This window comes from Phalacrocorax carbo, chromosome 17, assembly GCF_963921805.1.
Source record: "Phalacrocorax carbo chromosome 17, bPhaCar2.1, whole genome shotgun sequence".
NCBI lineage: Eukaryota > Metazoa > Chordata > Aves > Suliformes > Phalacrocoracidae > Phalacrocorax > Phalacrocorax carbo.
This window is the reverse complement of record NC_087529.1, coordinates 13,650,462-13,661,354: the sequence shown is the minus strand read 5'-3', so window position 1 is coordinate 13,661,354 and position 10,893 is coordinate 13,650,462. Positions and strand designations below refer to the sequence as shown.

The following is a 10,893-nucleotide window of genomic DNA, read 5'->3' as shown; positions in this document are numbered from 1 at the left end:
CAGCCCACAACTGGAATTAGGGAGGAAAAATTAACCCGTGCCCCAGATCCCCTCACCACTTTCATTTTTTATTTGCCTTATCCCCTTTTGTTCGGTTCTTTTGCATATCGGGCTCTAATCGTTACCTCGAAGCTACGTACAAAACGCGTCCCAGCGGTGACGACCAGGCAGCACCTGCCCGTTTACCGGCGCGGTTCCTACCGACCCCCCAGGGCGCAGCCACCCCCGGTCCCCCGCGCCTGCCCGCAGAAAGCACCGGCCCGGGCAGGAGCGCGGCTCGGCGGGGCCACAGCAGGGCCGCGCTCTGCCCCCCCCCAGCCGCTCCCGGACAGCACCGGGCGGGCGGGGGGACAACGGGCCCGGTGCCGGCTCTACCTTCCCGGAGGGTAGAGTCCCGAGGCTGGTCCCGGCTCTGCGACGCCCGTCCCAGCGCTCCCGCCCGGTAAGAACGTCCTGCCGGCAGCCCGGCCCCGCCACACCCCTGACACCGGGCACTGTATTTCAAATAGTTTAATTTTAAAAATATTCTATTCAGTGCTAAAATAACTTTCCACTTCACGCGCGGCCGCGCCTTCGGCTTCGCCAGGCTCGATCACAGACTCGGCAGGACATGCAGTGGCAGCGGGGGTGGGGGGGCGGGGCACACTGGGAGCAGGGACGGGGTCTCCCGGGGGGCCCGGTGCCCTGCTGCCTCCTTCCCCGACCCAGAGGTCCCTAGAGCTGGGCAGGGGGCGGGGGGCGGCAGATGCAGGGAAGCAGCTCCCCCGGCTCTGGGGGTGGGTGTGGGGGGGGTCCAGGGCAGCAGCAGGGTGAGTAGGCAGCAGCCACCCCAGAACTGGGGGGGTGTCTGTCCCATGGGGGCTTTGCCAGCCCCTGCCCTCCACAAAGGGAGCACTCCTGTCTCTCCCAACACTAATGGCTTAAACTCTAGCAGCTTATTGCACAGCATCCCAGCGCAGCCCCTGAGCTCGGCCTCACCCCCCAGGGCCCCCCATGCACCCCACCTTCTGCCCACGTTCACAGGGGAGCAGGCACAGCAGCTCGTGCGGGTGGAAGGCAGCTCTCCCCTTCCCAGCACCCAGGGGAGGGCAGGCAGGGGAGCCAGGAGCAGGCAAACACCGTCTGCCAGCACCTTGGGGGCCACAGAGAGCAGGGAGCCCCACGGACAAGTCCCCCTGCACATGCAGACCACCCGCCAGAGACCCCCACAAGACAGGTCAGCAGGGAGAGAGGGAGCCAATAAATAGAGGCAAATTTGCAGGTACTGGTGGCAACCACGTCCGCCCCAGGGAGCGCAGGCTGCCGCTGCCGGGGCTGGCGGGAAGCTCCTGCTGCTGAGCGCAGGGCAGGGCAGGGCAGGGCAGGGCAGACTGGATGGCAAGTGGCAGGAGTGCCCAGCCCTGGGGAAGGGGCAGAATAGGGGGAAGAACCCCGTCCCACGGGGGAGGGCAGGCAGCTCTGCGAGGGGCTGGCGAAGGCGCTCTCCCCAGGGACGGGCAGGCTAGCTCTCCGAGGCCGTGTGGCACACAGAGTTCTGTTCGGCACAAAATCTCTTCAGAGGCGGTGCACCAGAGTCCTCCTCCTCTTCAGTTACCTGCAAGAGCCAGAGGCAGAGCTCATGGGCAGCGACAGGAGCTCAGCATGCCCACCAAGCCATGTGGACCCAGACAAGGCTGTGTCACGCTGTGGGCACACCTGGGCTTTCATCTGTGAGGAAGTCCCAGGGCACCGGGAGTTAGAATCCACTTCAGCCCCAGAGTCAGCCAAAATTGTTTTACTCCACCCCCACATCCTTTCTTCACACTTTTAATACCCAAATTGACCCAGGCGACAGCTTGGGAAGCCAGGAGGTTTGGGAAGCTCCTGGAGGGCACTTTGGGACCGCAGAGCAAGTCCGTCTGTTGAGATGATTCTGCTACACGGGACAAGAAGAAGCCTGAAAGGGCCAAGCTGAGTACATGTGCATTTTCAGACGTGGTTTCAATCCCCCTTCCCTTACCTGAGTCTCAAGGGGGACTGGCTCTTCCTTTGTGAGAGTGGGAGGCTCGTCTGCAACTTCCGAGGAAGGCAGGGAAGGCTCTGGGGAGAACAGAAGGGTTAACAAAACTGTCAACCCAGGAGCACAGCAGTACCTGGCCCAGTGCTTAATCAGGAGAGAAGACCTCCAGCAGAAGATACAAAACTCTCCCTGTCCACTTCCAGCAGTGCCTTGGTCACCCCACCAGACAAGCAACGGCTCCAGCAGGGCCTTCCCTGGGCTGAGCCATCCACCTCCTCCCTTCCCAGCCAGCACCCACCTTCCAGTGTCTCCTGCCCCAGTGTGGGTGGCTGCGAGTCATCCGTGCGGAAGTCGGACGTGTGGGCAGGACTCATGGACTCGCTCTGCTGGGGACTGGGGCTGGAGTTGGGGCTGCTGTCCACCTTGAGCTGGTAGACATCCGACAGAGAGCTCTGGTTGCTGTTCTCATCTGCAGAAACAGCACCTAGTGAAGAAGAGCACCTTGACCCAGGGGCATGGGCAGCCGAGGCCGGCACCAAGAGCTGCGGTCTTAGGGAGAAGACGGAGCACAGTCAGAGGCACTTAGGGTACAGGGGATTCACTGTCACCCAGCGACATAAGGGCTGCCAGGCACAGGACCCCTCACCGGGACATGGCTGGCATCAGATACACAATTGGCCCATGGGAGAGGGGGTGCTTCTGCCCAGGGAATGAGTCTGAACAGACACTCACCCAGGGCTATTCCAAAAGAACAAGCAGGAGGCACAGTGGCAATACAAAGCGTTGTGCTGCAAATCTCATGTCTGCAGCTTGTGAGGACCCAGGCCTTTGACGGCAGGAGACCTCTTGCCTGCGTACCAGGGTTTTGTACCTCGTCTGTTTGCGAGGCAGCAATCTAGCAGCAGGAGCGATGCTCAGCAACTGCCTCTGGATGGGGAGGCAATCCTGGCACACATCTTTTCCAGGTAAAGCAGTTCCAAACTGCAGACCTGCAACGCTGCCCTTCTCACCACATCTACTGAAGTGCCAACACATTCCTCGATTTTCCTTGGCCACACCGACAGCCAAGTGGAAAGGCTGGGGACAGGCACACACTGCTCCAGCGTGAACTCCATGCGCTGCCTGAGCCTTGCTCAGCTCCATCACAGAGCCTGGCCTGCTTGTGGCTCTCTGCAGTGCTCCAGGACCAAGGAAATCCTCTGCCCTTTCACCCTAAGGTCCACGCAAGTCACTGCTGGAAGCAGCAGGCTCAGCCGCAGGCAGCTGCTGGCCTCTCCCCAGCAGGGACTGCAAAGTGGGGAACAGGAAACCCCACTCCTCCAGCTCCCCATGAAACTTCCCCCAGGAAGATTCCAAAAACAGCCAATTAAGATTCTTTCTGACAGCAAAAATGAACAGTTTCAGCAGTGGACCAGCACAACCCTACACTGAAGACATGTGCTGCTCTTCCCAATAAGTGCAGCAAACACAAGCCAGCAACATCCCAGCTTCTGTAAGACCTTAAGAGTTTCCCAGCTTGAAGGGGGCTCAGCCAGACTCACCCTGGAACTCCAGGAGGAGAGAGGAGTTGGCAGAGGTGTCAGCTGGGAAGCCATTGGGTTCTCGGGCAGTGCTGCTACTTGATTTGGATTTCTCTTTCTTGAGGAGAGAAAGAAAAGCAGAAACCCAAGGTTAGAGGAGCCCACCAGTTGCAAGAGGATACAGAGGTGCACAAAGTGCTCCAGAGAAGCTACTCCCCTTCCTCCCACCCAGCAGCCCAGGGGGATGTGCTTGTGCAGGCCTCTTCCCTTTCCTTTTTGGGCACTTTTCTAACCAAGAGGCAAAACTTCAGCTGTGGGGCTTCAGAATCGGAAGCCAAAGGAGGAGCTGACACCTCTCAAGGAGCTTCACCAAAGAGAAATACATTCTCTGGTGGGGATGAAGGCAACAGGGAGGGCAGAGGGGATCACACGCGAGCACCTGAGCTGAGGCGCAAGGGAGAGCAGCGGCTCAGGTCCGCCAGCTCGGCTGCGCCGCTGCAGGCGGCGGGCGGCCCCACGGCCCGGGCTCACGGGTGGGCGAACCCGCTCCGGGCACCGCCTTCGGGGGGGAGCGGGGGCAAGCAGAGGCTCCCGGGGCTGCACCGGGGAGCCCCTGGGCCGCTCCCCTGCAGAGTGAAGGAAGGCACGGCGCGGCCGGGGCCGGGGGCGGTGGATCCCGGGGAGCAGGACGGGGCGGTCCTGAGCGGGCGGGGCGGTCCCGGGGAAGGGCGCGGTACCCACCTCCTTGCTGTCCGCCACCGGCACCCACTTGAATATCCGCAGCGAGGTGTCGCCCACCGTCACCCACTTCTTCTCCCTGGGCGGACACAGCCGTCAGCGCCGCGCGGGGGCGCGGCCGGGCAGGCCGGCGGTACCCTGGCAACAAGTCCCGCCCGCTCGCCCGCAAGGCTCAGATTGGACCAGGGGAATGCCAATCCACAGCACTGCCGCGCCCCGCCGTCTCACCCCTCACACCTCGTTCTGATTGGTCGTGGCGTCTGCCGATCATCGGCGCTTCCGGTCCCACTCACAGCCCCGAGCCGATAGGGCGAGTTAATTGGATGCTGCCTCTCAATCCCCGCCCGCTCCACCACGCAGCATGCTGATTGGATACTCGCCACCGGAGCCCCTCCACCGGCACTCGTGTGGTGCGGTGATTGGCTGCACGCTGGGCAGGCCCCACCCCCCCCGCGGCCCCGCCTCTCACCATCTGCGGACGCGCTCGATGGCCGCCATCACTTTTTTGATGTCATCCTTGGCGCGGCTGCGGGTCTCGGCGCGCACCGAGCGGCCCGACATGGCGCCCACAGCCCCGGCAGCCCCGGCTCCGCAGCACCCGCCGCCTCTCTCCGCGCATGCGCGCACCCCGCCCCGCCCACGCCCTGCGCGGGTGCGTCACCGCGCTCGCCACGCCCAGAAGAAGGGAGCGGGAAGGGGGCGCGTAGTGCGCCTGCGCGGCTCGCCCCGCCCTCCTGCAGGGGAGGGGCGACGACACCGCCTACGCCATCTTAGGTTGGGGCAAGTCCTGCCCAGCGCTGGGCGCGACTCCGCAGCGGCGGAGGGGGGCAAGCCTCTAGTCCCCCGGAATTGTGCATCACCTCAAGCCCGCAACACGGATTGAAAGAACCCTGCCCGTTCCCGTGCAGCAGAACCACCCACCTTTAGCATGAAAGATTGAGCTTGGGCAGGTCTTCCAAAAAAACCACACAACCCCCCTCCCCTTTTCTAAGTCCAGAAAAACCTTGCTGGTCCTGTCCAAGCAATTAACCCCATGGGATATCGATGAGATGGGGTGGGGACAAGGCAGGAGGAGGAAACAGCAGCACCATGGGGAGCCCTTGGTGCCCCTCACCTGCCCCAGACGGACACGCTGCCTAGCTCTCCATCGCTACGGTCAGAAAGCATGCAAGGAAGGCCTTGAGCACTCTGCACACTCTTTTATTACAACATGTTCAGTGTTATTAAAAAAAAATGTCCCACGGCAGAATGCAGCTGCCTGTGACCACAGAGAGCTGGGACACACCACTGTGGAGGAGAATTAGTGCTTCTTGCCATAGATTGCGGCCAGTGCTTTGCGGGCACTGGAGATCTGCTGCTCCAGCCTCTCTCGAGTGGCTTTGTTGGCAGTTTTTTTCAGCATGGTTTCCATCTCCTCCACAACCGCCCTGTGACCAGCAGCGTTGTGGAAGACGCGGATGGCCCGGTCCCCACATGACACCAGGTAGCGGCTATTGGTGTCAAAAGCCAAGTCCATTATGCACCGTCCATGCACACCCAGAAAACGCTCCTCCTCCTCCCCTCTTCTTGTGTTGTACACAACAATGTCTGTGCCACTGGAGATGGCGACGACTCGAGCATCAGGGGACAGGGCGATGCGACAAGGCTCCGTCACCTCACACTTCCCCGTCAGAAGCAGGTAAGGATCCTGTTGCTTCTTGTATTCCACGTCTGTGTCCCAGAACTTCCATGTCCCATCCTTCGAAACAGTCGCCATCCTGCAGCCAGGAGACAGAGCATAGGCGAGTGCAAGGAAATCAGGCAGCACCTCCTCCCCTGCCACCCCTGCAAAGCAGGAATCCTTGGCGGCCAGAGGGTTCTTTTGGGAAGTGCAAGTTTGCACACACACAGAGTCCTCATCCTCTTTCCGGAGCACAAAAGCAGCCACCCCCAGGAAGAAATCCACAGGGAATATGCAGGTGGCACGCACCAGTCAGGCTTTTGTCATCCAGGGCTGCCAGAAGAGCATGCAGGGCAGCATCCTCCCACAGCCTGCAGGGGTGCAGGCTGGCATGGACTGGAAGGGGTGAGCGGACGTGCCCGAGAGCAAGCCATACTATTTCAGGCAGTGGATAGTGCACACTTACCTCCTCGAATCATTAGAGAAAGAGAAGCAATGCACACCAGCGGTGTGGCCTTTCAACTCAAAAGCCCTGGCCACCTCCCGGAAGTCTCCGTTCTTGCCAAAACACACCTCCCACACCTTCACATCAGGAGTAAAGCCACAGGATGCCACAAACCTGGGTGAAAGACACAGGGTTATCTGTTACAGAGCACTTAGTGCGTCCTGGCCGTAGGGCTGGCCCTGCAGAGCTCTCCTCTGGCCTCCTGAGCAATGCAGGGGCCAGGGGCAGCCCTACTGTGCGGATGGGTGCCTAAGACAGGGCTCTGTCAAGACACACCTATCCAGACACATTCAACCCTTTGCTTTGGTCAGCTGAAAAAGTTCTCACTTTTCATTGAAACCAGGCTGGTAAAGGGAACACTAAGGGAGGCCACCAGGGACCAGAGCAGCAACTCTACAACTTGGGCACGAGCAACTCCCAGCCCAAAATAAAGATGCTAAGTGCTTTTGATCCCCAAACTCACTGAGCTTGGAGCATGGCAAGCCTTCCTGCAGCAACAAGTTAGAGACAGAGCAGAGAACATTATTTCCCTGATAAACAATCCCTCAGTAATAAAGATTTTAATTTTATAATTAACCTTTAAAAGGTTAAAAGCAAGTTAGAAATGCTGTTTGCTTTGCATACACCCTTGTATTATCCCACCTCCACCAACTGAGGCCAACGCCGTTCCCCATAGCTCTTTAGGAGCTGATTTGTAGGAAGAGCAGTGCTGAGGCAGAATAGCAACCCACTGAGAGGCTGAGGCTACCCAGGCAAGAGTCAGCACTCCTGGAGGGGCTGCTCTCAGGGGCCAGAATTGCTTTTTCAAGTGCGGAAGCCTCAGAAAATTGCATTAAAATAACAGCTAACTGCCGATGGTCTGAAGTGATGATGTCCTCTGGGAAGGAGCAAAGTCCCTGTTCACCCCTACAGACTCCTACTCTGCAGCAGGAGGGGCCTGGAATACCTCGAGCCCCTCACCTTCCACAGGGCGACACTGCGGCGTAGGCATTGTTCATCTGGTTAGTGTTAATGCTGGCCAGGACATCACCCTTTGGACTCCATATCAGGATGGTAGTGTCACTAGAAGCTGTCATGACAAACTTTCCTGGGGGAAAAAGGCAAAGATCAGGAGAGCTCCCAGGCCTAATGCTGCTACAGACTTATCAAAGGCTGCAAGGGTCCTTAAGCAGGGCAACCTCTCCCTGCACTGGGACAGTCAAGTCAAGAAGACCAAAAGCAGCACCAAAATTCAATCAATCTCCTGGGACAGAGCGAAGAGCAGTATCAGAAGACTCTGCTCCTGGTTACACATTAGTGCAGCCTTGGCCTCAGCAGCCATCAGCTGGCAACGGGCACGCAGAGACCACATGTGTCTTGCCCCAGCACCCCTCAGATCCCACTTGCAGAGCTCAGCACTACACTGGTACCACAGGAGTGACTTGGCAGACTTCATCTTCCCCAGATGGTTAAAACACAACCTGAGGTATCTGTAGCTTTCAAGTCATGGATTACAGGCAGGTAGCTGACTACAAGTCACACTACTACTAGCCACGATTACCATTTGCATCAGCATTTCGGACTCCTGCTTGTTTCCACTTGCAATGCCTTCCCCTTTGCATCTCAGCTGAGACACAGAGTTGCCTATTTACCTTCCAGCTACTTCTGCAGGTTTAAGTTTTCACTTTCACGCTAAACAAAGGTTTCAGTTAACATTTTCTCTGCTCTCCTATTACAGAACTGAACTTGTGTCCACTCATTTCCAACTGCCTGCTGTCACATACCTGAAGCATTAATCCATCAAGTTCTCAGGGCTAACACATACCCACCCCAGCCTCTGTTCTAGAAGATCCCAGAAGTCCAAGGCAGACACATGAACTCACTAGAGAGACTTTTGACAGGTTAAAGACAGACTGGTGGGCCAGAGAACAGCGATTCTCTCAATGTTGAGACCAGACCTCTTTGCAACAGCATCCCTGAAAATGTAAATTAAGAGGCTGTGCACATTGGGGTGCTAATTCTGCACGTACAAGAACATTGTCTGGCTGAAAACGGCATCTTTCCATTCACTCAGTAGTAAACAAAGGCTAAAAAGTAACACCTTAGAGACTACAGAGAATCAAGGCCTTGAGAATGCCAAAAACTCCAACTCTTTCAACCCAGCTGCTCTTGCTTTACAAGGAAATCAAAGCTGATCGAGAGCCACAACAAGGGAGCAGCTCTGCTATTTCCATACCTGTCTCTGCAATTCCTATGTTAATGACAGGAGCCTTGTGCTTCTTTGGGAAGTCTCCAGAAGTTGCAGTGAAGGTGAAGCTGCCATCATCCTTCTTAATCATTTTATAGACACGGATAGTCTCACCATTCGCCAGCCAAACAATGAATGCCCTAAGTGGAAGGAGAGACACTCTGAACCGTTAAGAAATGGGCTACCTCCGCTAAGCCTAGCTACAACAGGTAAGCTAATGGGTCACTCAGTGGCACCTGGGGAAAAGGGATACACTGGCACATAAAAAGCTGCGTGCTTTACGAGAGCGCCACATTCTCACCCTGTGTTAGCTCAACTGCAACACTGAATGGAAAAGAACAGAATTTATTACTCCACATCTGGAAACGATATTCCTCTCTCTAAGTGCCAAGGCATGCTTTTCAACCAAGCTTCCCAGCCAGCGACAGCTCTCTCCCCAGCCCCCAGAGAGGCTCAGCAGCTCAAACCAGCCGCAGGGTGGCAAGCTGGGGACAGGGGTATTTGCCCTAGCACATGAACGTGCCCGCTGCCCTCACGAGCCAGCGATACCGTCACAACCCTGTGAGAGATGTAACATCCGTGCAGCCTAGTCCACAGGACGTGCTGGTGCCGGTACACCCCAGGTGGTCTCTGGGCTGGGGGCACACAAGGCCTCGGGAGGCCTGGCCCTACCGCGAGTCGGGGCTGAGGCGGACGAGCTCGGCGTGGTCCAGCTCGACGTTGGCGCGCAGACAGCGGTGCTGCCGCGCCGTGAAGTCCCGGGTGCTCCACAGCCGGACCGTCCGGTCGTCAGCGCAGGACGCCAGGTACTTGCCGCTGCTGCTGAAGTCTAGGCAGGAGACGGAGCCGCTGTGGCCCTGGGGAGAGAGAGCGGTCAGCGCGGGGAGCGGAGGCGGGCCGGGGTGCCGGGGCCGGCGGGTCACCGGGGTACACAGTACCTTCAGGGAGGCCACCAGCAGCCTGTGGGCGAAGCTGTGCTGCTGCTGCTGCGGTTTGTCCCTCCGGGCCCGCGCCGGCAGCTTCGCCTTCCGGTGCTCCTCCGGCGTGGCGGCGCCGTTCACCCTGCGGCCTGCGGGGAGCGGAGGCTCGGCTCGGGCCGGCCTGGCCCAGCCCTGTCCCCACCCGCGTACTCACCATCCGGCGGGGCGGCGAGGGGCCTCGGCGGGGCGGCGCGGCGCAGCGCGGCCACCAGCAGCAGCAGGACGAGGAGAAGGGCGAGAGCGCCCGGCAGCACCGGCCCGCCGAGCGCCCCCGCCTCCATCTTCCCGCCGCCGCCACCTCAGCGGGGCGGCACCGACCGCTCCCCACCCGCCCCAACGCCCAGCAGCCGGAGCAAAGCGCATGCGCCGAGGAGCAGCTGTGTGGGCGGGGGGGGGGCAGAGAGACACACTTTCAGGCGCGCATGCGCGCCCGGCTCCACGCTGCTCCTTCTGCGGGGTCCGCGCAGGGCGGCCCCTGGCGGCGGGGTGGTGGTACTGCCCCGCCCCGGGTCTGCGCTCACCCTGCCCGCCTCGGCCCCCACCCTCACCTTGCCCTCACCCCTTGCCTGCCTCTGCCCGCACCTGCCCTCACCCCTCTGCCCTCACCCTGCCCGCCCCTGCCCCCACCCCCTGCCTGCCCCTGCCCCCACCCTCACCTTGCCCTCACCCCTTGCCTGCCTCTGCCCGCACCTGCCCTCACCCCTCTGCCCTCACCCTGCCCGCCCCTGCCCCCACCCCCTGCCTGCCCCTGCCCCTGCCCCCACCCTCACCTTGCCCTCACCCCTCTGCCTGCACCTGCCCTCACCCCTCTGCCCTCACCCTGCCCGCCCCTGCCCCCACCCCCTGCCTGCCCCTGCCCCCACCCTCACCTTGCCCTCACCCCTCTGCCCGCACCTGCCCTCACCCCTCTGCCCTCACCCTGCCCGCCCCTGCCCCCACCCCCTGCCTGCCCCTGCCCCCACCCTCACCTTGCCCTCACCCCTTGCCTGCCTCTGCCCGCACCTGCCCTCACCCCTCTGCCCTCACCCTGCCCGCCCCTGCCCCCACCCCCTGCCTGCCCCTGCCCCTGCCCCCACCCTCACCTTGCCCTCACCCCTCTGCCCGCACCTGCCCTCACCCCTCTGCCCTCACCCTGCCCGCCCCTGCCCCCACCCCCTGCCTGCCCCTGCCCCTGCCCCCACCCTCACCTTGCCCTCACCCCTCTGCCCGCACCTGCCCTCACCCCTCTGCCCTCACCCTGCCCGCCCCTGCCCCCACCCCCTGC

At 60.5% G+C, this 10,893-nt stretch overlaps 2 protein-coding genes across 4 annotated transcripts; both read right to left on the bottom strand.

The window, feature by feature from the left end:
- Window positions 1-495: 495 nt before the first annotated feature.
- BCL7B (BAF chromatin remodeling complex subunit BCL7B) lies at window positions 496-4,893 on the bottom strand. 2 transcript variants are annotated; one of them, XM_064467784.1, is made up of 6 exons: window positions 4,727-4,893; window positions 4,261-4,336; window positions 3,541-3,637; window positions 2,298-2,483; window positions 2,000-2,079; window positions 496-1,594 (listed from the first exon to the last, which is right to left on the bottom strand). In XM_064467784.1, the coding sequence occupies exons 1-6, from the start codon at window positions 4,816-4,818 to the stop codon at window positions 1,502-1,504; spliced, it is 624 nt and encodes a 207-aa protein (XP_064323854.1). In that variant the 5' UTR covers window positions 4,819-4,893; the 3' UTR covers window positions 496-1,501. The 2 variants fall into 2 exon arrangements, with proteins under 2 accessions (XP_064323854.1, XP_064323855.1); XM_064467785.1 differs by having other exon boundaries at window positions 2,298-2,468; window positions 4,727-4,892.
- Window positions 4,894-5,441: 548 nt separating this feature from the next.
- Window positions 5,442-9,996, bottom strand: TBL2 (transducin beta like 2). 2 transcript variants are annotated; one of them, XM_064467665.1, is made up of 7 exons: window positions 9,784-9,996; window positions 9,588-9,718; window positions 9,322-9,506; window positions 8,638-8,789; window positions 7,383-7,509; window positions 6,384-6,536; window positions 5,442-6,014 (listed from the first exon to the last, which is right to left on the bottom strand). In XM_064467665.1, exons 1-7 carry the CDS (start codon window positions 9,908-9,910, stop codon window positions 5,558-5,560), a joined length of 1,332 nt encoding a protein of 443 aa, XP_064323735.1. In that variant the 5' UTR covers window positions 9,911-9,996; the 3' UTR covers window positions 5,442-5,557. The 2 variants fall into 2 exon arrangements, with proteins under 2 accessions (XP_064323735.1, XP_064323736.1); XM_064467666.1 differs by lacking the exons at window positions 9,322-9,506; window positions 9,588-9,718; window positions 9,784-9,996 and adding an exon at window positions 8,886-9,307.
- Window positions 9,997-10,893: the final 897 nt, after the last annotated feature.